Here is a 27,830-nt window from a genome sequence, read left to right as displayed (position 1 = left end):
CTGTGGATGTTATACTGAATGAACGTAGCTATGAGAATAAGGTATAGTGCTCCTAAAAATGTAAAAAAAAACCACTTTAGTTCCTACTCCTTTTAACTGTACTGAAGACTACCTCTTAGAAGGAAGTATCTACTTTCAAATCAAACACTTTGGTCTTCCTCTAGTCTGTTAGTGATTACTCAACTCACCAAAGGATGGGGCACAACATAAAATATTTTTCCAAATAGAAAAATAAACTTTCTATTCATTCCTCTGTCCCACCTTTGGTACTGATCAATGTGGTTCTGATGGTTCTGATCTCTGGGTTCTGTGGCAGGTGCCACACCCCCTTTTTTTTTATTCCCCTCCATAGCATGCTCCACTGCACTATACCTACAACAGAGACTCCCTTAATATTTGTTAAAGTTGGATTTTTCCCTCTACAATTGTTAAAGATCTAACATCATCTCTTTTGAGGCACAGAAATGAACTATAAAAATCAGACCGAGAAGAGGGTATGTCAACAGAGGCAAGCAGAATAAAACTCAGCAGTGGTGCTGGGGATTTACCATTACAGTCCACCCCAGCCTCTGTGCTGTGGATTTTAGGTAACTCATGGTTGATGCCAAGTGTATTTATACATACACTTTAAATAAATATAATATGTGTATAAATACATACGGGAGTGCATGTAAATATGTATATATGGTACAGTCCTAATGAAAATAGTAAAAACAGAGTTCAATGTCCTGAGACTGTTTTGAAGTCAAACGCTCAACCTAGTTTGGTCTCTAGGTCTCAGGGATCCCCCCGTGGAACCTCTCTCATGCACACTCCTCCTTTAAAAGGTACAAATCACTGATTATATTCTGAGCTCCAGGACTCGTTGTATTGGTCATATGCTCACCTACAACACAAGATTATATTTTTTAAAAATAATTTTTATCATGTGTACTTATTTAGAGAGTGAGCAAGCAGGGGAGAGGCAGAGAGACAGGGAGAGAGAGGATCCCAAGCAGGCTCTGTGCTGTCAGTGCAGAGCTCAACACGGGGCTCAATACCACCAACCATGAGATCAAGACCTAAGCTGAAATCAAGAGTCATAGATGCATAACCAACTGAGCCACCCAGGTACCCAGATTGATTATAATTTTAAGAGCATTAAAGTGTATCCTGTGCATCAGATAACATGCTTACTGCATATCAGCATGATCCCTGTCCTCATAGAGCTCACAACCTAACAGGGAAGAAAGACAAAATTAAACAAGTATAAATATATATATTTCCTTTTGAGAGGGTATGGAGGACAGGGCTCAAAAAAGTGAAAGGATAAGAGTAAAAAACAACAGAGTAGTAGGAAAGGAAAGGAGAGAATGCCAACAAATTCCACCAAGTCCTCCACCTCCCCTTGCAAAAAGGAAACCATGGAGGCACTGAGATGGAGGCAGAGCAAGGTAGAGGACAGGCCCGAAACTATGCCAATGGACAGGCAAAGTGGGGAGTGGCCATCTTAGAAACCTAATCTGTGAATTCTAGAAAATACCTGTGGTGTTCAGAAATAAAAACTGTCTTTGCATACTAGGCATGTATATGGCTTTCAGAAACATACAGGGTAACTGATGTCATGGGAATGGATGAAATTGCCCGGGAAGAACATGCAGGAAAAAGAGCATAAAGGGACAAAGCCCGAGGAACACTCACATGGCACCATGGGGCAAAGGAAGAGGGGTCTGGAAAGAAACCTGAGGGGGAAGGGCCAGAGAGAGAAAAGGAAAGTCATGGCTAGGGGTAGTGGGGGAGACTGGAGACTGACCCCAGGGAAGGAGGGTTTTGTTGAGGAAATAGTGGTCAACAGCAACAGGAGTCATGGTTGAACTAAAATCTCAAGTCCTATAGCAAACAGACTGAGTAACAAGACAGAATATTTGTGAATAGAAAGGGAGCAATAGCGTGATGTATGCAGTAAAACCAAAGAATTGAAAACTGTATGTTGAGTATTAGATGCTTTATTTTTCCTCTTTGTTTATTCTAAGATATTCTGACAGGGAGTATCTAACTAAATACCTAGGAGTGAATGGTCTGCCTTAATTATAAGTAAGCTTTGGACTCATAAATTTTAAATTCTGAGGTGTTTTATAGTATATAAAATGCACCATATCTTAAGACATTAAAAAAAAAAGACTAGTATACTATTAGATCTTCTTAGAATTCCTACAACAAATTTACCAACTAATATTTTGAATAAAATACATGAGAAATTCTAGTCGTTAGTGTCCTAGGTAAAGGGGACGGTGACCTGAGTCAAACACCATACGTGCTCTCCCTTTCCATCTAGTATTACCACCCACACCCCTGAAAGAGGCCAGGAATGGTGCTTAAAGTTAGAACCATTGTAGCAATGCTGGTGGAGACCCTTTTTCTGTTCTGCTCTCCCCAATCTTCTCCTTGATAAATTATGCATAAAAAGTCTTGAAGAAAGGGCCAAATGAGCTCTGGGCACTTCAAAAAAAAAAAAAAAATTCCAACTTAAACTATGGGTGGACAATGGCCAAACCCATCAATCCCTCTACTTATCTACATGATTACAATTGCTATAAGGGGAAATTCCTATCAGCAAGGCACGGGATAGTGGATGAAGTAAATGGTTAGGTTAAGCATTTTGATAAGAAAGTTGTCAAAATAAAACAAACATAAAACACTGTTAACTATCAATGTTCATATGTACAATATAAGGATAACTTTATATTGCATATACATGTAGTAGAATAAATGAAGACACACTTATAATCCAGTCTTACTAGTTATGCTAAAGAATTAGCATTCTTATATTGAAGGGTAAGGACTTATCTCATCATGCTTTTATTTAAATCAAGAATATGGAAGAACATTTTATTTTTTTATTTTTTTATTTTTTATTTTTTTTTTTAAGAACATTTTAAATAAATGAAACATAATCATAAAACTGTATTAAGATAATAAAAGCAACAGTAATTCCTTGAGAACCCTCTGTATACACAGACTCTATGCTAGAATTTTAGAAGTTATTTCAAATAATAGTCACAAAAACCTTCAATATGGGAGGGGACTTTATTCCCATTTTCAGACAATAGTTCAGGAATATAATGTGACTTTCTAAGATTATGCATGTATTAGGTGTCAAGGTTGGTATTCAAAGTTAGATTTGTCTGTATTCTTTCTAGGGTATCTGGCACTAGGTACTTGATTTGAGCAACATTAGCTGGAAATCTGTTATGAATGTACAGACATTAGGGAAGATAATAAAAAAGTATAAAAAGATGTGTAAGAATGCATTTCCAATTTCACTATCAAGTTTACAAAGAAAGTAAATTTATTACTGACTTGTGCCTTGCATGTTCTGCTATCTGGATGTTACTTCATGTTATAGTTGTTTGGTCTCCATGAGGCCTTTAATATCCTGCAGGAAAGCTTTGGTGCTTGAGTTTCCACTTACACTTAGATATATATTTTTCCTTATTGAAGCAATTATTGAATACTATGATTTTTTTGGTGTTGTATCCGCTGTTTTGTTTTTGCCTGTCTCCTTAATAGACGAAGGATAGATACACCATAATTTCACCTCTTATCGTTACTGCCTAATTTAAGTAATAGCAGGCATATATAATACACATTCAAGGATTTATTAAATGTGTTGAAAGAAGAAAATGAAGGAAATCATGTCTGCTTCCTATAGTAGGCTATATATTACTTACAGTAAGTTTTAGCTTACTTTTGAATACCCAGTTCAAAGCTGAAGGACTCAAATAAAGAAAGTGGGTAACAGATGATTCCTTACTGATTGCAAAATTGGTCTTTAGGAGGGTCATAAGAAAACCCGAGGAAGCTAATAACGATGAGAGAGCTTGGGGCAAGCTGAGAGCAAAATACAGGCTGCTCCCCACCCCCACCAAGGTGGAATATGTGTGATATTCCTCAGACACTTCTGGCTACACAAGAACAAAGGAAAGGGGTTTAAGTGCTTGCCATGTGGAAAACTAAGGCAAATGAAAAATTAAAATTCCTTACTGCCTGCAGTCCATTGACAAGTCCTTGAAACCTGCAGAGTGACCTCCCTCTAGGAGCTCAGCTGCCTGGATGAAGACATTTTGCTGGGGGCAAAAGAGAACCTTGGCTTAACATTGTCCCAATCTCAAGGATCTTGTAAATGTACTTCCTTTATCCCAACTGCCCTGGGATATATGCTGGCAATCATGCTCCAAGCTTATGGACCCCCATATGCATCTGAGGGGTCTCATGACTGAGGTTTTATTAAACTATGATAAATGGTGTTTCCCTAGCAACAGTTAGCCCCTCAAGTCCTGGAAACCTCACTTCCAAAATTCCTTAGAGACTTACCCTAACCTTGACCCCCTCCCAACCTGAGGGTATATATTGAGTTAAGTATCAGCACCCCAGTGCAGCTCTTCCTGCCCAAGGGTCCTGTCCCCATGCTTTAATAAAATCACCTTTTTGCACCAAAGATGTCTCCAAGAATTCTTTCTTGGCCGTCTGCTCTGGACCACCCCACAAGCCCCCCACCACCCAGAAACTTCATCACTAAGGGGTGGGGAGGGGTAGATAAAGCAGAGCCTATCCACACCATGGGGGGAGGGGGAAGAGTGGATGTAAATCAGGAGAGAAAAGATAAACCACGTTTTTATAGCCCTTTTATTATCTTACCTAATTGTACATTGGCTACTCTGAAAGCCAAGTCAATAAGAATTTCAAATGGTTTCTGTTGCTATGTATACTTTGACCTACATGCAATTTTTGTGGCACAGTTTTGATTTAAAATAAATAATAAAGGTGTAATCAAACCAAGAATAAAACAATGAACAAAACAAATAAGACTAAATAGAGAATAACTGTCACTTTTAGGCAAAAAAACAAAAATATTTAAAAAACTAGACATTATTTTCTTAAGAAAATTCATAGCAGCAGGTAGTGGGCTTTGACATTCATTCTGAAACCATTTTGAAGCTGCAGGAAGCAGAGGACCCAACATTTTCTGTAAGGGGGGAGAAGCAGGGGAATAAACCACACTAAGAAAGAGATGGGAAGAGTTGGAGTAATGCAATCTTAGCTGAATTCAGACTTTTTGCAAGCAAATTACAAATGCCTTAGAAAATGGTTTGTTAATGGATAGGATTGTAAACAGTGTTAACGGTTTGCATGTGAATAGGGCACCAGCTGAAAGACTCCACACCTTTTTAGGTGGTAGAAAACAAGTCAAGAAAACAGGAATGTGAAAAATAATATATTGGCTGATTACAAAATTGATTATACACATGCGATTTTGTGGCTATTCTAACTTTAGGTGTAGACTCAAAAGTTTAGTAATGGAGTCAAATTGTGCTATTTTCCCCTACAATTTGCCTATAATTGGGATATGCTACCACTGAGTCAGAGTTGGTGCCTTTTGCAAACATCCATAGTAATAGAGATGAACAGATTTCCCGAATGAATTACCGAGAGCTAAGTAGAGACATTTCAAGGCGAAGCATATAACCACAGGAAATGAGACTGGAAAGAAACCGCTCACTGAAATCCTCATGTATGGCACAACTGACATAAATTTAATTCAATCCTGGTCTCATTCCAGGCTAGATGAGCACAAGAACCTCAGGCTCTTTCAAGGCACAGCCTGCTGAAGCTTTCCAAGGTTTCAGTCTCCCCTCCCCACAGCCTTTTTTCTGCAGCCGGCAACTCCAACCCCCTAATAGAGACACTTAACTACCTGCTTAACTTAATCAAAGGACCAGTATCAGTTTGCCTTTGGAAGATGCTTCCATTGCTCCAAGTTCCTGCCAACAGCCAGTTAGCCTTCTCTGCTTCCCTGCTGTCAGCTCTTGCTTCCTCTCAGGCCACTGGTGCCAAAAAAAATGAGAAAAAAGTTCCAGAGCAGCATGATGGCTTGCGGGGAAACACTGTGAACTTCCTCCCCCAGTAAGAAGAAAAGTTCTCAGTCTTTGCACTGACTGGCTTCAGGTGTCTCTGTCTCTCTCTCTTTCTTTGCTCTGGGTAACACTGGTTTTGAATCAAAAAATATATACATATAATGACAAGGTTGTGAATTAGTCTATCAACTGTCTTGAAGGAAATTAAGAGAGGGTTCAAAATTACATAAGTCATTTTAATGTGTTAAAAGTAATATTTAAATTATCATACACAAATGTCCCAGAGAGGATTGATACAATGTACCCACCACCTCCATCACTCTCCACATAAACCATAACATTTTCCATTGGTCTGAACCGTTCTCTGCATTTCCATACAAGTTAAAATTCTAAATGAAGGAAACAATTTGGTAAAGAACATAGAAATGAAGCAATACCCATTAGTAATTTAATTAATTTTGTGTTTAACTTTTGTCATACCCAACAATTTCATGAAACTATTCCATTTAGAAATGCTCATCACTATTATTTGTCCCTGGATGAGTAAAGTTTCTGTGCTCTCCTTTGACTTTTATGTCCCAATATTACAGATACTGCTTCAAACAGATGACACATGGTAATATGATCATGGCCAATGTTTCCTGCCTGTACATCTTCTTTCCGGTTAGTCCTTGACTTGTAATGCTTGTTTTTGCCTCCAGAAATCCTGTCTATTCTTCAACAACCAGCTTAAGTATCATCTCCCGTGTCAGAAATGTATGTCTCCTTCAGTCAGAGAAACATTTTTTTCTTGTTTTCTTTCTTTTCGTTTTTTTTTAGCTAGAAAAACTGCTTTAAAGAAAAGACACATTTTGTAAGTTCCATCTATGGCTCTGTGTCTAAATTTTGTCCAATAATATACAAGCAGAACTGTTATGAGAAGATTGTTTGAAAAGAGCTAATTCAAATGGGAGATACTCACTTTTTGTTCCTCTTCCTTCTTCCTTGTGTGGGAAGTGTGTTTGGTACTCTGACTGGACTATATAGGAAGGGCAGCATTTCAGTTTTGTGCCTTTCATTCTATACAGTGAAATGTTTCTACATATAGATATACAGTTAAGTGAACTTAACGTAATTGTACCAAAAGGCCAAAGGGTGTGACAGATACCTAAGTAAACTTCCATTTGTCAGGTTAGAAAGTATTTGTATAGTGCAGAGGGAAACAATATAAAGTATGCTATTTGCAAGGAACATATTAAAGTCAATCTGAAATAAACATAGTGTATTAAATTTTAAATAACATAAAGAAAACTATTCAGAAATAATGCTATAGTTTGCCTAAAGGGTAAAGAAATATCCAAGAGACTCTAATTATACTAAAAACAAGATTAAAATAAGCAACCAAAATTATGGCATAATAGTTATCTGGGTCCTTCACAAACTGTCAAAGTTTTTCCAAACTTCTTGAAGTTTTACAAAGAATCATTAAATGTGTCAGGTATTTGGGGGGAAAAAAGAAACTTTTAACATTCCAAGTGACAGATGTCAAGACTCATGAATATTTAAATATTCATAAGTTATCAGACATTCTAAACAACTGTCTAGGAATATGTACATATTTGCTTTAATATTATTCCTGGGATCCATTAAAAAAAAAAAAAACCTTATAGGAATAGTGGGAGCACAGAATGAAACATGCGAAGAAAGTAAACTCTACTGACTTACAAAACTACATATTCTATTGCTCATTTTTATGCTTTCAAATAATTTTCTGAGTATAAATTATGCCATCCAATAAATAAAGAAATTATCTTTAGAAAATAGGCAAAATTGTGTCATGCAGCAGGGGAAGCATGGGATATAGATATAAAAGACACAAATTTTCGGACTCTGTTTTCCACCTATGATATATAACTTCAAGCATATGACTTTTCCTTACTTGCAACATAGTTAGAACTTGGATTCATCAGGGGTGCCTGGTGGCTCAATTGGTTAAGTGTCTGACTTTGGCTCAGGTCATGATCTCACGATTCATGGGTTTGAGCCCAGCTTGGGCTCTGTGCTGTAAGTGTGGAGCCTGCTTGGGATTGTCTCTCTCTCTCTCTCCCTCTCTCTCTCTCTCTCTCTCTCTCTCAAATAAATACACTTAAAGAAAAATAATAACTTGGATTTATCAAATACTTATTACATGTGTGACATCACTGAAAACTCTTATCATCATTAAATATTTTAATTGTTACAAGGGCCCAGTAAAATAGGTATCATTACTGTAATCTTTACTTTTGAGATGATAATGACGAGGCACAGAAAGATTAAGTAATGGGCAAAGATGACACCGATAGGAAGTAAAGCAGCCAGAATTAAAATTTAGGCAGAGTGTCTCCAAACCTAACTCTTAACCATTATGTTATACTGGCTCAAAATCAACATTATAAAAAGGATACTGACTCTGCAGTTTTCACTAAGTGAAATCATGCATGTGAAAATAAGTTAAAACTTTAAAAGTCTAAATAAATGCCACACACATAGAAAATGATGTGGGAGTGCATACGGGAAAAAGGACACGAATAAAAAGGATGCTGTGACTTGGCCACTGGCTGAATGTTAAGAACAAGCAAAAGGAAGGAACAACTAAAATGGATCTTACAGTTTAACCATCTGCTACTGGAAAGAGATGATAATACTAATAGTAATAACAATTCTAAAAAGGCATCAAAATTTGTTCGGGGAGGATTTCAGTTTTGGGTTCAGTGACTTTGAGGAGTTGCAAGACACCACATAGAGATCTCAGGCAGGTAGCTTCAAAATTTGTTTGTAGCTTACAACAAAAGGTTGAATTTTGAGTTGCTGGTTTCAGGATTATCTACATTAAAAAGATGTCCAAAGTCTCAAAGTAGATGAGCTTTCTGAGAAATAAAGACTAGGGAAGACATAAAAGAGGCCCAGGACAACAACTGGGCAAACATGAATATTGTAGGGAGAAACAAGACGAAAAGGAGCCTGTGGAAGAGACAGAGGAGCACCACTGGTTGAACACAGAAGGCAGGGAAGATAAAACACAAGGAAAGCCAACAGAATCAGGTGAAAAAAAGTTCAGGGAGTGGGTGCAGAAATCTGCAAGCCAATGATGTCTTTGGAAACCAGAGTTTCCCCATTGTATAGAGGGTGGCAAGACACCTGAGTGTGAAATATGAGAAAGCAGGGTTAGCACACATAACTACATCACGAAGTGTCGCAAAGTAGTAGAGGGAAAACAGATATTAGCTTCAAAGGTTAGTAACCTATTCCTCAATTTGTAAAACGTGCATTTATACATTTATTTACTTATTTATTATTTATTATTTATTTATTTATTTATTTATTTATTTATTTTTTTTGAGAGAAACACAGTGCCCGTGGGGGGTAGGGGCAGAGAGAGATGGGGACACAGAATCCAAAGCGGGCTCTGGGCTCTGAGCTGCCAGCACAGAGCTTGACACCGAGCTTGAATCCACGAAATGTGAGATCGTGACCTGAGCTGAAGTTGTACACTTAACTGAGCCACCCAGGCACCCTGTAAAACGTGCATTCTAAAGCAGTGTTTAAATTTGTTCTGATATTTTCTCAGATTCATTTCTTATTTTATTATAACTATCAAAACAGTTTTAAAAAGTGTGTATCAAAATCATGGTGAAAAGGACTACTCCAGTCCAATGCTTACTATGGATATTGCATGTTTCCAGGCACTGCAAATGGAAACATTTTATTTAAGAACAATTCAAAAACAAAAACAACTTGGGTGTCACTAATGTGTATCATCAATTTCCAGAGGAAATGCTGCTTGGTATGAAATATCTTGTGCTAAGGGTCAGAAAAGAGCAAATATACTGATAATTATTTTTAAAATGCAAAAAGAATTTTTTTCTACCAGTAAGTCATAATAATTATATTTGCCTTTTACAATTAATCTTTCCAATATAAAACAAGGTATCACTAGGAAAATACTCCTGACTCATAAGAAAACAAGTATTCTGTGTACCCAAGTTTACATTAATAGAAAATATTGGGAAACAAGACTGTTTATACAAATGGATTTCAATGTTAAATGCTAATGTGTATAATGATTATAGTATTTTCTTCTCTAAGAAACTAATTTTCACAATATGCTTATAATAATATAGAGATATTAGAACTGTTTCTAATTTAAACATGTGACCTACAGTCAACTGATTAAATATGAATGGATATCCTTGTCTTTTACTAAAAAAATGATGGGTGTCTACAGGAAGGAAATTAGAATTTAAAAATTGTCTCTCTTTATCTTAAGCTGTCTTGGCCTTTGATGTTATATTTGCTCAGGCAACTCTTGCCCTCGTTTAGTCAGGGGCAGCATATACTGGCTGGGGAAGGAGAAAAAAAGCAAAGAACAAAAGAATTAAGTTGGAAGTAAGCTGGCAGCAACTGAAGAATTCCTCCCCCACCCCTCACTTTCAAAAACATTTAAAACTTAAACCTGTTCATTTTTAGCTACTTGAGAAATATTTTCCAAGGGAATAAGAACTCATCAATACCTGTTGGGAAAAATAGGAAGCCAAAGTCTTCGTTTTATTTTACACAATAGAACGTTGAGTCACACGGGAATGGCTGAGCTGGGACTCAAGTCTTACCTGTCTATCCTACATGTAGAATGTACACATCAAACCAGAAAACTGAAATGATTATCTTGGAGACAGTTTTAAGAAACAGAACCCAGTAGACAATACTTGAGTAGGAGGCCCCAGGGGTGACAATGAATAATACAGCATTTAGTGTTTTTCAACCTTTTTGTCATTATTGCCCCCCACTCCACACTCACTCTGGAGCCTTTTCAGACATTTTTTTTTTTTCTAATTGCTTCCACCTCACAAAATTTAAATACTACAGATCTACCGTGTATGTGTTTATATGCTGCGATGCTCTGGAGGGCAAAAAAAACTATCGTAATATCTAAGATTATTATTAATTATATTTTGCCCTCCTCTAAAATCAATTTTTACCCCCTTCAGGATGATATCACTCCTACTGAAAATGACTGAAAAACGCATGTGTATGAAACCAGGCAGCTAGACACGTTGCTGGAAATGGGTATACATGGTTTCTATGTATAAAAGGTGCACATTGTCTGTGTAAGGTAGTCAAGGAATTGTTTAATTATATATCTTCCAAGAACATATAAAGAGATCCTACCTTGCCATGTGATTGCCACCCCCTGGAATTTAGTTCCATCAAGCTCTCTTCAGGAGCTGTCCCAAAGATCTGGTTCCAACAATATTGAGATCAGCTAGCAAAAATCATAGTAGTAGCTTTCTAACTTTGTAACCAAAAGAACATGTTCGACTATTTTTATTTATTCTGCTGACATTTATTTGGCCTCATTTGTAGGAGAACCCACATACAGAAAGAATGTCTCCAAATTAAAAGACACACACACAGAGATTACTATTAGTTCATAGAGCTTTCAGAAGACTCTTGCTTTAATAAATAAAATGTCTTTCAACAAGCCAACAAGTGGATTTTTTAAAATGTACCAGGGTTATAAATTTTTATATGTTCAACATGTGATAATTAAGTTCTCATGCCATACTACTATTTTAAGGCTAAAGCTAGGGATAAAATAAGCTGATCCTCAAAACAGTATTTTTAAGTGCATAACATTTTTATATTATAATAAAGCAGAAGGAAAGTTAAGAAAATACAAGATGTGGAGTGACTTTTTAACCACATACCTTAATTAACTTTTTTTAATTAAACTGCAGATAATTTATTGGAATGATAATCCACGATATCTGGATGTTTTCTTTGTGGAAAGGTGCTATTAAGGCTGACTAGTGTGGTGGGAAGGCAAGACCACAAAAATAACTCAGTGTGACAAGCACATATTAAATTTATTTACCCACATTATCAGTTTGTTACTAAATATAACATGAAACTTTAACTCATGACCCATACATAATGAAGCATGACATCTATATGATTAAAGGATCGAAAAGGTATGGATTATCTAGATTTTGAAACTTTTATTTTTCTCATCTCATCTCCCCATCACAAAATGGTCATCTCAGCAAATGTCAAAATGAGACCTTTCCATGAGAGTAGTTTTGGGTGTGTTGGTGAAGATCAAATACCTATCATCTTATGTTATTGAAAGTAATTCATAAGAGCCCATTTAGACCATAGTGTGCAAACAGAATTGCAAAGCTGTTTCTGGGTGATTTCTCCCAAGCTAAAATTCCTCTACAAAAATTGAATGTTGACTTATATTTTTAATAATAATAGTTTAAGATTTTTAGTTAAATGTCAATGGATTTCTTTAATGTGTTTTTAAAGGGAAGATAACTATTGCAGGCATTTCTACAATATAGTTACATAAAGTATAGTTATGCTTTAAAGTTACACTATTATTCTTTTTTCATTTGTAGTTTCTGCTTCTACAGGTACAACTTACTTACACAACTTTATTATATGAAAATGTTTCCATGAAAGATAAATCAGGTGATAATTCTTTACTATATCACAGCGCTCTTCAACAAAGCGTTTTCAATTACACCCCAAAGTATTTATTTTCTGAACTCTAAATTGAAGAAAAATGTTCCAAATGGTAGTTACAGTATAATGTGAGTTATACCTACACTACCACATATTTTTAAAACTACATAAATTAGGCACCTGGAGCATTTTTGAGTTATGAAATAAAGTGCACAGGTTGATTCAAACTTGCTCACCCAAAGAAACACATCTCTTAAATGGTCCAGATAGGACAAAAAACCCTAAGTGTTTGGTTACAGAGGATGCAGTGAAAATAACTAAGTAATATAATGTTATTTTTATTTAATATTACATAACTTAGAGAGAGTTGACCATTAAATATCTCTTTCATTTCAGTTAATAATCTGAATGATGCTAGTATCTGTGTGGCCCTGAAAAATGTCCACTTTATTTTCTTCATAATCTTCAGAAAAATATTACTCAAAAAATGAAGTAAATGATTTTGAGCCCACGCACAGGGGATACATCTAATTTACACAGTGATGTGAACAGTGTGGAAAGAATTTAGACCTACAATTTTAAACCAATTTTAAAGAATTCCGGTAGCAGAAAATCTCGCAGTGCTAGATTTAGTTTGAGGTGACTGCCCCTCAAATCTATCTTTCACACTTTTAGTTGAGTAACATATCTAAACTGTGGATCTGACTCTGTCAATCTCCTATAAAACCCTTCACTAGCTCTCTAGGACTTGGCCTCCGCTTCCATCTACAGCCTTCTCTCTTACCACTCATGTTCTAAATTAATGGGTCCCTCATTCAGTTTCACCTTCTTAGCTTTGTGTAGGTACCACTCCAGTGAGGGATCAGGATAGAGAGGAAAGGGATACTTCCAACTCAACCCCTCTCACCACAGTGAGCCTCTCCTGACAGCCCAAACCCTTCCTTTCCTATCATTTCAGTGTTCTTCCAGAACTTGCTCTGTGCAGAATGTTCAGGTAACAGATGTCACCTAACACACCTATCTCCGTCTGCTTTGCCTGTAAGCAAAGGGGACTAACAAGTGATTTGTAAAATTGGCTCACAATTTGGAAATAGGTCACTTTCTCCCTTGATTTGTGTTATAGATCACCACACAACATGAAATTTGGTGTGCTGTTTTCCTCTTTGATTCATGTCCTCTGAATGAATGTCTCTGGTCAGAGATCTGCCAACACTACCACCCATCTCAGCATTCATTTCAGGTAAAGTAATAATACTGGCTTGTATGGGGTAGTGTGTTTTAGAGGCGGACAGAGCTGGGTTCAAATTCTGACTCCTGTATTAAAGATTTAACCTTTCATTTTCCTCATGTGTGAAATGAAGGTCCTACTTCTCAGGGTTGCAGGGCTGCAATTCAGACTTAAATGACATAAGTAAAACATTTAGCATACTGCCTTGCTCAGGGTAAATGTTCAAGATGTAGCTATTTTAAGAACAGTATGCTCAAAGACGCTAATGTGACAATAACATGTCAAATGAAGACAAGTCACTCAAATAATCTGCATCCCGCAAACCCTCAAGGAAAATATATTCTCAAAGAGAAACCTATGTTTCTCTAGTGAAAAAAATAAAAAAAGACTATGTTTTCCAAAGAACTTAGAAAATATAAATTACTATTCTTTACTATTAACGGAGATTATTGTATATGGTTCACCTTCCTGCTTTGTTTTGGGAGTAAGCTGGGGTAAGGTAAGACTCAGAAAATGATTTAAAGTTTTAGAGACAAAGGAATTTATCTTTTAAATTCTTGTCTCCTTTTGGCAAGTAGCTTAGGAGAAAGGGTGCCACAGCAGATTATTTGTGTTTAGAGCACTCACAACCACATTCTAATAGATGACAACCACATAGCTCACCAGCTCTAGCAATGCAGAATCAATCACATTTTGCATCCTATGGTCATAAGGTATTTACAATCCGCTTGAATAGTACTGGAAGAATCAGCATTTACTCTTTGAGCTAAACAACAACAACAACAACAACAACAACACTCTCTGATCAATTCTTTTTGGAAGGAAGATCTACAATTTCATAAAAACCTCTAGAAACCTATGGAAAATGCTAAGAGACTATGAGCCAAATAATAAAACTTACTATGTAATAAAACTGGAAAGGAGGGAATTAGTGAAGGTAGCAAATAATTCAAGAGCCTAACACCACAGAAGAACTATTTTGAAGCATGAAGAAAATACATACCATGGGATGGGGTGGGTTGAGTGGGAGGCTATTCATTTACTGTCATCTCATTTGGGAAGATTCCATCAATAAGATGGGGTTATCACTTAAATAGATCTTTGGGTTGGATTGGGAGAAGGCTTAATTGAAGATATAAGACTAAATTAGAAATTCAGGGCTAGGTATAATGCCCATTATGTATTAATTTATCTTTTCTCACATCTCCTAGGATAACATCCTATTCCTCCCTTCTTAGAAAGACAAGCAATGTGATAGAGGATCCTGGACCTAGCTGATTTTCTGAATTTAGGGGAAGCTCTGGCGAGACACTGAAGCTCATGAAGTGAGGTTTTGGAGTTGTTCCAAAATGTTAGGTAATACAGTAATAAAGAAGGTTTGATACAATTTCTGTATTTATGAAAATTGTTAAAGTAGATAGTGCTGCAAACTCAACCATCTACAGCTCAACAATGGAGCTGGTGAGGTTTATATACTAGGGGTCTCCTTCTAATCCAGGGCTATGTAAATAGTGAGTCCATTCAGTGGTATGTATATGTTTATCCATGTGTGTTTACATATACATATGTGTATATATTCAGTGTGTGTGTGTGTGTTAGCCTAAGAGCAAAGAATTCAGATACTCATTTTATTTTTTTTAATTTTATTAAAAAAAAAATAACGTTTATTTATTTTTGAGACAGAGACAGAGCATGAACAGGGGAGGGTCAGAGAGAGAGGGAGACACAGAATCCGAAACAGGCTCCAGGCTCTGAGCTGTCAGCACAGAGCCTGACACGGGGCTCAAACCCCCGGAACGCAAGATCATGACCTGAGCCGAAGTCGGACATTTAACCGACTGAGCCACCCAGGAGCCCCTCAGATACTCATTTTAGAAGAAAAAAAAAAAAAGTGCTCCTTTCACCGGGGCTTATTCTAAGATCCAGGCCTACTGTATTATTTTGTTCAATTAGGAAATATCCCATGTGGCCTCCAAGTTGAAATTCCTATTTGTGATTACCTCACCTTGAGGAGAAAGAGATGAAAAGAAAAACAAGTGCCTTCCTATACACAGGAATTTTCTTTTTTTATGATGATATGATGATAGACCTTCACTAGGAGAAAGATCAATGTCCTCGATGGTAGGTTCTGGTTTAAAGTTCATAACACATGAGGGATAACATTGCACAGATTAGCATGTTGTGCACGGAAAAAACTTTATTTTACCAACAAGTCTTTGTAATGAAAATAAACAAGTAAAATGATGACAATAATTAATATCTGCACTTTTCTGGCAGGGATTTGTAGAAATAAACCAAAGAGAAAAGTTCCTGTCTGGTATAAAGGGCTTAGAGGAAAAGGACCAGATAGCAGTAGACCTTGCGATGGATTCCACCCCACTGCTCTCTATCTGGAACTTCAGGAGGAGGTCAGCCCAGCTGAACAGCAGTTCAGGGAGAACCACTGGCACCACACACACGACAACCACCGACAACCACACACATCCCCAAAGAAGAAATGCAGGGACCATATAAGTATCCTACCCTGAGAACAAGGCTGAAAGAATTAAGAACAGAGAGTTAGGTTCAGTTGGTTCTATGTTCCTCTCAAAATCCAGATTTCTAGTAGGCTCTTTTCCTATTGTAAAGGTGTGATGTACTCAATTTGGTCAATGTGAGTAGGCAATAGGAAAAATGTGCACTAAGTTACATTAGAAGCATTTCCCATTAAGCGAACACGTAACGTTTCTTGAAAGTGACTCTTCTCCCAGGTTATGATCCCCAGTGAAGATTTGAAGGTTCTTTTGTGAAAAGTAACCTGGCAGAAAGAACATGTCCAGGACCGAGGAGGGCATTTAATTCCATGGGGAGAGCAAGAAGAGATTCCATCTGCTAACTTCCAGGGATTCTGGATCTGTCTGTTCCATAGTATGGACCTATCTCTGGCCCAATCTTTTTTTTTTTTTTTTTCCATTTCCCTCAATCAGTTGAGTGTATCTCTATGTTGTATCTCCACATATTAAAACCACTTGGTGAGTTTTATGAAAATTATTACTGTTGGAAACTCACACTCAGTGACTCTAGCTCAAATAGTTGGTATGGGGCTCAGGCTTCACTATTTAAAGCTCCCTAGGTAACTGTAGCTGTACTTCCTTAACTCTTAGCACAATGTCAAACTCATGGTAAGTTCTCATCGAATACCAGCTAAAATTGGTTATCAGTGTGCTGTGAATCAAACTGGAGCCATTACTTTCAAGTCTATGCCATTTAAAATAGATGCTATTTGTGTCTCTGAGCATTTAAACAGGGCTTCGTGCCATTCACAACTGCTCATATTGAGAATTTTGCAGTTTTTCACAGCTCAGTTTTAGAGACATCTACTAGTCTTGTTACATTCAGTAAACTTGCCCCAACAAGCTAGGAGAAAATGCCAAAAATTAGCACTCCTACTGTTCAGGAGAGTGTGTTTTGTCTTCCTATAACTGCTTCAATTCCAGTGCTTAGCAGGAAGACATTTAAATTTTTATTGTATTCCTATCTATCAGAAAAAAATAAGAATTTACAAGTTTGACACTAAACAATCACAGATGGAAGATTTGAAGTAAGATCACACATTTTACACTGAAGTATAATGTAGCTATCAGTAAATGCAGACTGACAGGACAAAATCCACCCAACTTTCCCTGTGACTTTAGGGAGAATGTAGCATCTTCATTGAAGAATGTCCCGCAAAATTTCAAATGTCAAAATACAATATAATATGTTGAGAAAATTCTTCAAATTTAGTAATAGAAATTTCATGATACTGCTGAGAGAGAAAATTGCCAGTTTGTAATTTTGCCTCTTTCTCCACAGGTATCACTCATTACAGAAACTATAATAACATCATGGTAATGAGATTCCTAAACAAGAAAGTAGTAAAAACACATGCACACATATCAGATGACCCACATTATGGACAAAATATAGTTTGCGCTCTATTGTCATGATTTTAGTTTGTTCATAAATAGAGCAAACCATGTGAGAGAAAAGCAGAAAAAAGGCTCTGATTTAAATTTTACCTATTGATATACATATATTGGAGAAAGCTTCTTGATACTAAGCAGGAAAATTCCAGGAGCACCCTCAATCGTATTTGCTTTGCTTGCTTATAGGAAGTCCAAGTCCAGCCTTCTGGTCGTTAACTGACAGTTGGACTCACTACCCACCATCATCTGTCCCAACTATTCTTCTCTGCCCCCAACATCCTTCTCTTGTGCCTTCGATGATTTCTGTTATATAAACAGAGAACTTTCCCATATCTTGTACATCATCTTAGAATTCTCTTTACTTCCTAGCCTTAAGAATCACTTGAGACTCTTTTAAAAATTCCAAAGCTCGGGGCGCCTGGGTGGGGCAGTCGGTTAAGCGTCCAACTTCAGCCAGGTCACGATCTCGCGGTCCGTGAGTTCGAGCCCCGCGTCAGGCTCTGGGCTGATGGCTCGGAGCCTGGAGCCTGTTTCCGATTCTGTGTCTCCCTCTCTCTCTACCCCTCCCCCATTCATGCTCTGTCTCTCTCTGTCCCAAAAAACAAATAAAAACGTTGAAAAAAAAATTAAAAAAAAATAAATAAATAAAATAAAAATTCCAAAGCTCAAGCTATGCCCAAGACCAATTCAATCACAATTTCTAGTATTTTTTTTAAACTCCACACGTTATTCCAATGTGCAATTTTAAGAACCAGTGATTTATTGGTTCTCTATTATATGAATTATTTTCTAATACTTTCAAAACGTGTCCCTCTTTTTGACAGATGCCTGACAAAATCCTTCATGATTAACCATGCCTTCTAGAAAAAGAGTCACACAATCAAAAGGCTGACTCAATTTATAGTCTTGACTACAAATCTGAAAAATATCATTCAATATTACCTGTATATCCTACTATGGTTCCTTCGTATTTGCACACCTGGAGTGATGTATTTCATGCTTCTACTTTTTTCTCAAATGTCACTTATTCCTTCCACACTCAGATGATGACCTCACTTGAGAGTATAAAGCTAGCAAGCCTGAACTCTTTGACTTCACACAACTCCACTTACAAACAACTTACACTTCTATCCAGAAACTGACATGGAAATAATGAATTTAACTTGAATGAATGAATGAGCAAACACACCAACGAGTTCGAGTCTCACCGGTTCCAGATTATTTCTGACATTTCAGTTTATGCATTAACATCTGATGTCATGGGGAATATTGTGTTTTATGATTACAACATCGGTTTTCAGTCTTCTAGACTATTGTGCTGTATTATATTAGTGAAACATTACTAGTTTTGTTGATTTAACTCTGCTAGTTCAGTATTTTTTAAATGAGAAATTTGAATCATTTATGTTTTGAGATATACCCAGAGAGTTATATGCAGCATTAATATTTCAAATTGAATGAAGGTGTACTCATTTAGAAAATGTTCTTCTATAACACTATCCCCAAGAGGAAGAAAATGACAACCGAGAAAGCAAAGCTTCTGTTGCAAGAATAATTCTTACTTTAGTTCAAAGGCTTTCTGAACAAGTGGAATACGAACATGCCAGTACTGAAAGTGATGCATTCACTCTGCATTTGAATCTCTATCTATAGATGATAAAACTAAAGTAGATGAAGTCAAATCAGAGGGGAAAACAAAACTTCCTTTGAAACAAAACTGGCAGCAAGCTCCCAATAAAAAGATTTGCAGTCCCTATCCTCCCCACCCCCCCCCCCCAAAAAAAAAGGTATTTGAAAAGATTTTCTTAAAGCTATTCCATAAGACACCTGATTACCTGAAAATGAAGAAAATATTTGGAGTTAGTCGTTTCAGGTAACTTTCTCTTTACCACTGCCTAGTCTAGGACAGGGTTACAGAGAGCTTTCTGAAAATCCACAACATTTTTCACCAAAACCAGCTTGAAATTCAGTGATGGCAACATTTTAATGCAATTTATTTTTGAAATTTACATTTAAAAAACTATTAAATGATATTATATCATTTTCAAATTTAGGGTTAAATTTTCTTCATTTACTTTGTATAGCTGATTCTTAAAATTACATTCTGCCAATATTTTAAATCTGCAAGGTATGTGGTTAATGCTTAGATTTTAATTTATGTTCTACTTGATATGGTGAAATGTTTATATACATTTATATTTAAAATTGATTACTTTCTTTTCTTTTTCTAAACAGTCTTTAATAAAAAATACTATCAATGATATTATTTTGGCATTATATGAAATTAATACTGTGGTAGTTCCCCTTATCTTCAGGGGATATTTTCCAAGAGTCTTAGTGGATGCATGAAATCACAGATGGTACCAAATCCTACATCTACTATGTTTTTTCCTATATATACATACATACATACCTATAATAACATTTATTTCATAAGTTAGGCACAATAAGAGATTAACAAGAATAACAATAAAAGAGAACAATTATAGCAATATATTGCAATAAAAGTTATGTAAATGTAGCCTCTTTCTTCATATATCTTATTGTACTATCGCTTTTTCCTCTTGTTATGATGTGATATGATAAAATGCCTACATGATGAGATGAAATGAGGTGAATGAAAGTAGGCAATGTGACACAGCCTTAGGCTACTATTGACTCTGACAATAGGTTCAGAAAGAGAATCATCTGCTTCCAGATGGAACTGGGTGGTAAACTGAAACTGTGGAAAGCAGAATTGCAGATAAGGGGGTGACCACTGTACCCGCATTGAGGTTTTTCCCTAGTGTTGTGATCACTGAACATAGTAGCACATGTACTTGCCTGCCCACACCTCTTTATAGCAATTCCTGATAAGTCACATGGTGAGGTCATGTGACTACTCCCTCTCCTTCAGAAGACTGGATTAGGAAACAGTAGTACTTCCAAAAGAACCAAATAGTCACCAGAAAACTGGGCAAAACATATCCTTATCCTCACTTCTCCTTTGAATAGCTTTAGCAGTTTATCTACATGCAATTAACATATACTTACTGAGGTTATCTTATATGTATAGCAGATATTTTTTATATTTATTTTTAAACTATCTATTAAGCATTCTTAAATAACCAATGATTATAATGGTAGCAAAGGTTTATCCATATAGATTACCAATAATCTTATATCTTATTTTTCTAATCTGTATTCTTTCAGTTATATTATAAACAGAGGGGAAAAAAAAAATAAACCATAAAGCCATTCAATCATGAATACCGGGTCTTCCTTGCTGAAGAATTCATGATAATTTAAAGTGATGACAACCATATTTTTTCATTAAAATTTCCAATCAATGAATGATCACTCATTTCATTTCCTTAGACCCCAGTTTTTTCATTTATTTGAGGTTTACTATTCCAAAATGACCTAGTCCTACTTAGACTTACTGATTTCATTATAGAGCTTTCTTGTGCCTTTCTATTCTAATCTAACTGAAGTAGCTCATAAATTCTACCGACAATCTTTTAACCCAGTTTCCTACATATTTATATGACATTTTCTACTTATCTCTATCACTGTATCTAATACATGTGGTAGTATAAAGACACTTGTCTGTTTACTTGTCTGTATTCCCTTTTGAGTTTTGAGACCTTAAGGGCAAGAGCTATTTTTCAACTCAGAATATCTTCCACTTAGCAACACTTGGTACATAGTAGATACATATAAACTTTGAAGAATGAAGGAATTTTATAAATTGTGTTAAAACACATTCTAGAATGTGTTATGAATATGTTAAATTTATAGTTTAAATTGATACATATCTCAAATTTACTAACTTTTAAAACTGAATTTGCTTTAAGTTAATCTGCCTTCTTTCTCTCTCTTTCTCTCTGCTTCTGTGTACATAGAAATTCTCTGTACAGGTATGTCAGAAAAACGTATTAAGTTTTATCTAATGCACAAACTAACATGCAAACACCATATAAGAGATAATAATAAATGCTAACGAATCAATATATATCCTAGAAATCATCCTAGAAATTAAAACTAGCTGAGGTTACCCTCAGACCTCCTCATACATGAAAGATAAGTAAGGTGTTTGGGTAGCAATATTTAATGAATGTCACTATGAATTGAAAACAAAAAAAAATATATTATTTAGTCTTAGTGAGACTAACTACAGAAATGGCTTAATTTACCACATATATCAACTTGGAAAATGTCATTTGATTTTTAACAAAGAATTCTTATTTTACTGATGTTTTAAAGAGGAAATGAATTAAACATTTTAATAAACTTTTATATTAAACAACGTACCATCAGGCAAAATTATAAAACAATACTCTTAGATGAAATTGGTACATCAGTATCTGGGACCTATATATTTAATGGAATAACTAATAATATTAAAAATAGCTAATTAAAAATAGTGAACTAAAAATAGTTAATTTAATTTTATTTATTTTATTTTTTATTTAAAAAAAAATTTTTTTCAACGTTTATTTATTTTTGAGACAGAGAGAGACAGAGCATGAACAGGGGAGGGGCAGAGAGAGAGGGAGACACAGAATCTGAAACAGGCTGCAGGCTCTGAGCAGTCAGCACAGAGCCCGATGCGGTGCTCGAACTCACAGGCCCCAAAAACAGGTACTTTTAATTGAAACTTAATTTATTTTATTTTTTTTTTAAATTTTTTTTTCAACGTTTTTTATTTATTTTTGGGACAGAGAGAGACAGAGCATGAACGGGGGAGGGGCAGAGAGAGAGGGAGACACAGAATCGGAAACAGGCTCCAGGCTCCGAGCCATCAGCCCAGAGCCTGACGCGGGGCTCGAACTCACGGACCCCGAGATCGTGACCTGGCTGAAGTCGGACGCTTAACCGACTGCGCCACCCAGGCGCCCTAATTAAAACTTAATTTAAATAAAAGTTAACTATGAGCTATGTGCCCCTGGCAATATTCTGAGTCTTGTATCTATATTAAATCACTTTACCTTCAAAACAATCCTCTGTGGCAGGCGCTGCTCCATTTTACCACTGAACAAAGGCCCAGAATGGTAATGTGTCCTACACAAGTCACACAGCTAGAAATCTTGGATCCCACTCAGATAGTTTTCTTAACCACTATGATCTACCTCTTCCTAAAAGATATTCATTAATTATACTTTGGTGGCTAATCTACATATTGACATAGATTCTTTTTTTTTTTTTTTTTTTTCTTAAATATTCTCAAACTGGAAATCAGAAGAAAGAGACAATTGACAAGCTGCTGTCATTTTCTGACTGTACAACATTAGTTGTGTCTCTTTACCTTCGTTAATTACAGTTGCAGCAAAATGGGACTTGTGACATTGACCTAGCACACCTTAATACTTGTCTAACTTTCTCTCCAGGTTTCTTTTGAACTAAGAAAGCGCTAAGTTAGATGATGCATATGAAAATGCTTTAGAAAGTATAGAATGTTATGCCAATATAAATTTACTTTTATTCATATTTATTATTTTATCTCTTGTATGATCAGTGATATAAAAATATAAAACATATGAAAATAATTTAACCATCCCTGCTCCCCTCTCCTGTATTTGATTCTTTCATATGACTGCATTGTAGAAGAATAAGAAATATAAATGTATTTATTCATGACTAATTAAAAAATAATCTAGCAAATAAAAAATTCACAGCAAATATTGTTCTGCTTTAAACAGAGTATAAGAATTTGTTGTAATTCAAAATTGTTCTGCTTTAAACAGAGTGAAAGAATTTGTTGAAATTCAAAATTGAAGTATATAAGGCAAAAAAACAAGCAAAACAAAACAAGTCAGCCAAATTGGTATCATTCTGAAAAAAGTCAGTATTGGCCTTAATGATTTGTGATGAATAGAAAACATATCTAAGTGCCTAATGAATTTATGTACAATGTTTTAATAAAAAAAACTATAAAAATGTGTTTTCTTTTCTTAATTCATTCTTCTTCTACTAAAGGAAAAAAAAAAAAAATCCAGAAAGCTAACAAGTTTAAAAATGCCTAAAATATGAATAAACAACCAGATTGCTCCTCAGTCTTAAAAAAATTTCTTAAACTGATCTTTTTAAATATTAATTTCTTATATGCCACTTGAAAAAAAAATTACTCTACTTACAACTACAACTGGTGATTGCAGCTAATGAACTACTGCTAAAAATATTACAAGGTAATATTTTATTTATATATACATCTACCTATTTATTACATACATATACATCTACCTGATATCCTTTTTTAGAAAAATGTGGAAGCCTTGTGATGTGCTGCTAGATATTATGCCAGACTAGTTCCTGGAGATATAATAGTGAATAAGATACAGATGACCCCTATTTTCACTGAGTTTTAAATTTACCAAGGGAGTCATATATTTAATAGTTTTTCAAATGTAATTTTGTTAAGTGCCATGAAAGGTAAGGATAGGGTAATATAAAAATGTGTAACAGGGGAAACTGGTGTAGCATGAGGCTTTAGGGAATGCTTCCCCAAGGCAATGAGATTTGCAGAGGAAGGATTTGGTCAGGTATGGGAGGGGGTGTTTGAGTAGAATGATTTCAAGAAAGGAGAACTGCAAAATGTATAGAGCTCAGAGTGGAAGGAGGTTGGTACATTCAGTGAACTGAAAGAAGGCTTGCTTGGCTGGAGCAGAGCAATCAACAGGGAGACCCACAGGAGACCATTCATGCGAGACGTACAGGTCAGCTGGAGGGCACTAGTCATTGAAGCCATTAAGCAGGACAGTGACATGATCAGGAAATGGAAAAAGAAAATATTTGAAGTCATGATAGCTTATAGGGAAAGATTTCATAAAACAACATCAATAATCAGAAATTATAGAGCTACTCGGAGATTATTGATTTTAAAGTTTGCACAGAAATGCTAGATTTAGATAAGATAATAAGACAGATGGAATAAAAAAAAATAGGTGTTATACTGGTGTTAAACATTAGAAGCCATTTGTTTTAAGGACACAAGAATAAAACGTCCAAGATCTTAGTTCTCTATCAAAGAATAATTTCAAGATTAGATTTGATACCACAAATATGCTCACTTTATAGGCCTTATAGAAAGAGGTGTTAGAAACAATTATGTTTCTTTATTGTTACTATGGGAAGAGTTTCCAAAACAGAACAGATGCTCAGCTTGTCTTAGGAGGGATATATATTTCACAAAGCTTATGAGTTACTGAGATTTGTTAATGTCCTGGCTGTCCAAGACCCATTTTTACCATTATGGAATATACACCAAGACTCAGGAAATCATTCTTATTACGAATTTGCATCAGACCTTTCTTATTTAAAAGTTATCAACATTTATTTAACTAGGACCATTAAGCTCCATCATCTGTGGATAGACCGTTTTACTCTGAAATTTGCCTGAAGGTTCTGTTATGCGCTTCAGGCTAGAACTGTCTTTGGCAAAGAAGGATAGTCTCAGGTAAAGGACTTTATTAAGTACTTCAAACTACTGACGCTCTCTACTCAAAGGTACAGCCTCTGAGTTGACAATGCTTACACAATTTCCAGACTAAAGCAGTAAACTGAGTCAGGTTACTAGAGTTCTTGAATGCAGTGGGTTTCTAGAATTAATGACATAGGACCGAATTAATGACATAGGACTGGCTGCATAAACTCAGAGATGTTCTTTTATTTTGGTTCTCTGTTTGGAAAACTGTTTCATTTCCACACATACAAGGAAGCCCTCTCAGTTTCTATTTAAGCTTAGACTGTAACAACTTAATTAACTGCTTTTATAAATGAAATGAAACATTAAAAAAATCTCACACTAAAACCTCAGCTCTCCTTACTTTACATGGTGACACAGTTATTTACATACGTTCATGGATTCTATCTTTTTCTCAGGATATAATTGAATGAATTGACTGTGCAACTAAGGCCTTACTAGGATGGCTATATTTGTGGACAATGTTCACAGAGTCAGGGAAGACCAGTTGCTTTTAAGCAACTGAGGATGATTTTACTTATGGATATCATGCCTGCAAAGTCCGCTCAGGAAACCTGGCCTGTAGCATGGCTGACACAATGCAGTCCCTCAGGTCAGGAAGGTCACTTCCAGACAGTTTAGGAATATTAACAAATTTCTGTGATCCTAAGAGGAGAGGAATACACCCAAGGGTACAGTCCATACAGGTGAAATCTGGTGCATAAAGGGTTGGGCTTGCTAACCTCAAGTTAGCAAACAATAGAGACCATTTATTTATTTAACAATAGAAACTTTTAAAAGTCCAACCAGAGGTTCCTTATAAAAATTTCCAGATAGAAATGAATTAACTTGAAGCTCTAAGGCTTTTACTTTAGAAAAATAAGTCAGCCTCCCACATACACTTCCCGTCTAAAAATGATGAAATCTCCTAAAACTCAAATTCTCAAATAATCGTTGTTGACCAAACAGAACAGAAAATATTAGTTGATTTCTATATTGTAGCATTCAACATCCTTCAGACAACAATGACCTTGGAATATTCTTATTTTTAAAATAATCTTCTATTTTTAATATTAAAATATTAAATATTTTAATAAAATAGTCTTCCTATTTTTAAAATAAATACACATTTCATTTTTGTACATCACATAGTCTTGGTTTTCACATTTATCATAGAAACATGCTGGTGTACAATTACCTCAAAGACCAATAATCTTAGCTGAATATGTTATGATATGACAATGATATCTTTCTTACGTTCAATATGTGTGAACACTAAAGTAATAAAATAAACTCAAATGATGAAATTCAGAATAATAACTCTAAGCTTTAAAAATAGTTCATGCCACTTGTTGACAAACCATTACATAAAGTGCCAGCTATCGCTGTACTTTTGTATTGTATTTGAGTATAACAATGATCATACAGTAATTTAATTTCTGCAGTTTATATGTGAGTGTATTAAAAAAATAAAGTTGTAATTTTTTATTTTAAATCTGAACAGCCAATTCAAAACATTCTACGTGATTTATGTTATATGTAATATTAGTTAACATTCTGAACACAGATGGGGTATGTGTTCAACTCCTACTTACCCATGAAATTGAGATAGCCTTCTCCACCGAGAGCATGAGTAATGAGTCGAATCATTTTATGAAGCTGTATTCCACGATCAATAACTGGAGTAAACGGGGTCAGAACACTCATGTTGGTATACATTTCAGCATCCATCAACCAAAATGCCAGTGTCTTATCCCCAACTAGTGCCTATAGAAATAAAAGTCACTGAGATAAATGCAAAGAATAGGTACTAAGCAGTTTTAATTTGCACTAGAGTAACACGTGATTACACAGGATGGGAAACTATCTAGGAGAGGGTGTTAGAATTAGTATTAATTTCATGTATTTTCCAATAGTTGCTTTCTACACTGAAGGTGAACTGGTATAATCATGTGAGCTGGTCAGAGATCAACGCATCTATTTTCAGGACTGGTTTTTATTTTTAAAGAGCTTAGTGAAAACTCAGGATAAGCCGCTTAAATATTTGTTATATCTGAACTGATGCTTCGAGTTTTCTGAAATTGGAATAAATATTTATTATAATTGTTGAGAATACTAAATAAACTTTAAAAATAGTTTGCATTACCATTTTATTTGTTTTGAAAGAATGGAAGATTTTCTTAAAAATCATTTCTATATATTTATATTTATGTATATGTATTTATATACATAAAATATGTACATAAATATACTAAAATGGACCCTATTCTCCTTCAGCAGAGGGTTGACAGCTTTTTCTTAAAATGTAAAATTTGTTTTCTCATGGAATCTGCCATCTAATCTAAAATTAGTTTGCTTTATTTTATTTAAAAAAAATTTTTTTAACGTTTTATTTATTTTTGAGACAGAGAGAGACAGAGCATGAACGGGGGAGGGTCAGAGAGAGAGGGAGACACAGAATCTGAAACAGGCTCCAGGCTCTGAGCGGTCAGCACAGAGACCGACGCAGGGCTCGAACCCATGGACCACGAGATCATGCCCTGAGCCGAAGTCGGACGCTTAACTGACTGAGCCACCCAGGCGCCCCAAAATTAGTTTGTTTTATATGAAAATATAACAGTTGGTAAATGGGGCAGGTAACTCAGAAACATAGTAGAAGAGAGGCCTCTTAATAATCCAAAATTTTATGGCTAAAAATGGCTAACTAACACAAAATGTTTTTTACTGACAAAAATAATTTATAGTGAAACATACAATAGAGCATAAACTGTAATCTCCTTATCCTATTATAATAATTTTCATTTTTAGAAAAATATTTTTACTTATAAACCTATTTT

General features: G+C 35.5%; 1 protein-coding gene across 2 annotated transcripts in view; it reads right to left on the bottom strand.

Annotated features, from left to right (window-relative positions):
* The window catches only part of GBE1 (1,4-alpha-glucan branching enzyme 1), a 290,866-nt gene that overhangs the window by 63,196 nt on the left and 199,840 nt on the right, over nt 1-27,830 (bottom strand). For both annotated transcript variants that reach the window (XM_058731715.1, XM_058731714.1), the window contains exon 12: nt 26,589-26,760. In XM_058731715.1, coding sequence (XP_058587698.1) covers nt 26,589-26,760 — 172 coding nt within the window. The remainder of the gene's footprint in view (nt 1-26,588; nt 26,761-27,830) is intronic.

Source organism: Neofelis nebulosa, chromosome 5, assembly GCF_028018385.1.
Source record: "Neofelis nebulosa isolate mNeoNeb1 chromosome 5, mNeoNeb1.pri, whole genome shotgun sequence".
Taxonomy (NCBI): domain Eukaryota; kingdom Metazoa; phylum Chordata; class Mammalia; order Carnivora; family Felidae; genus Neofelis; species Neofelis nebulosa.
Note: the sequence above shows the minus strand (reverse complement) of the source record. Positions and strands in the feature narration are given on the sequence as shown.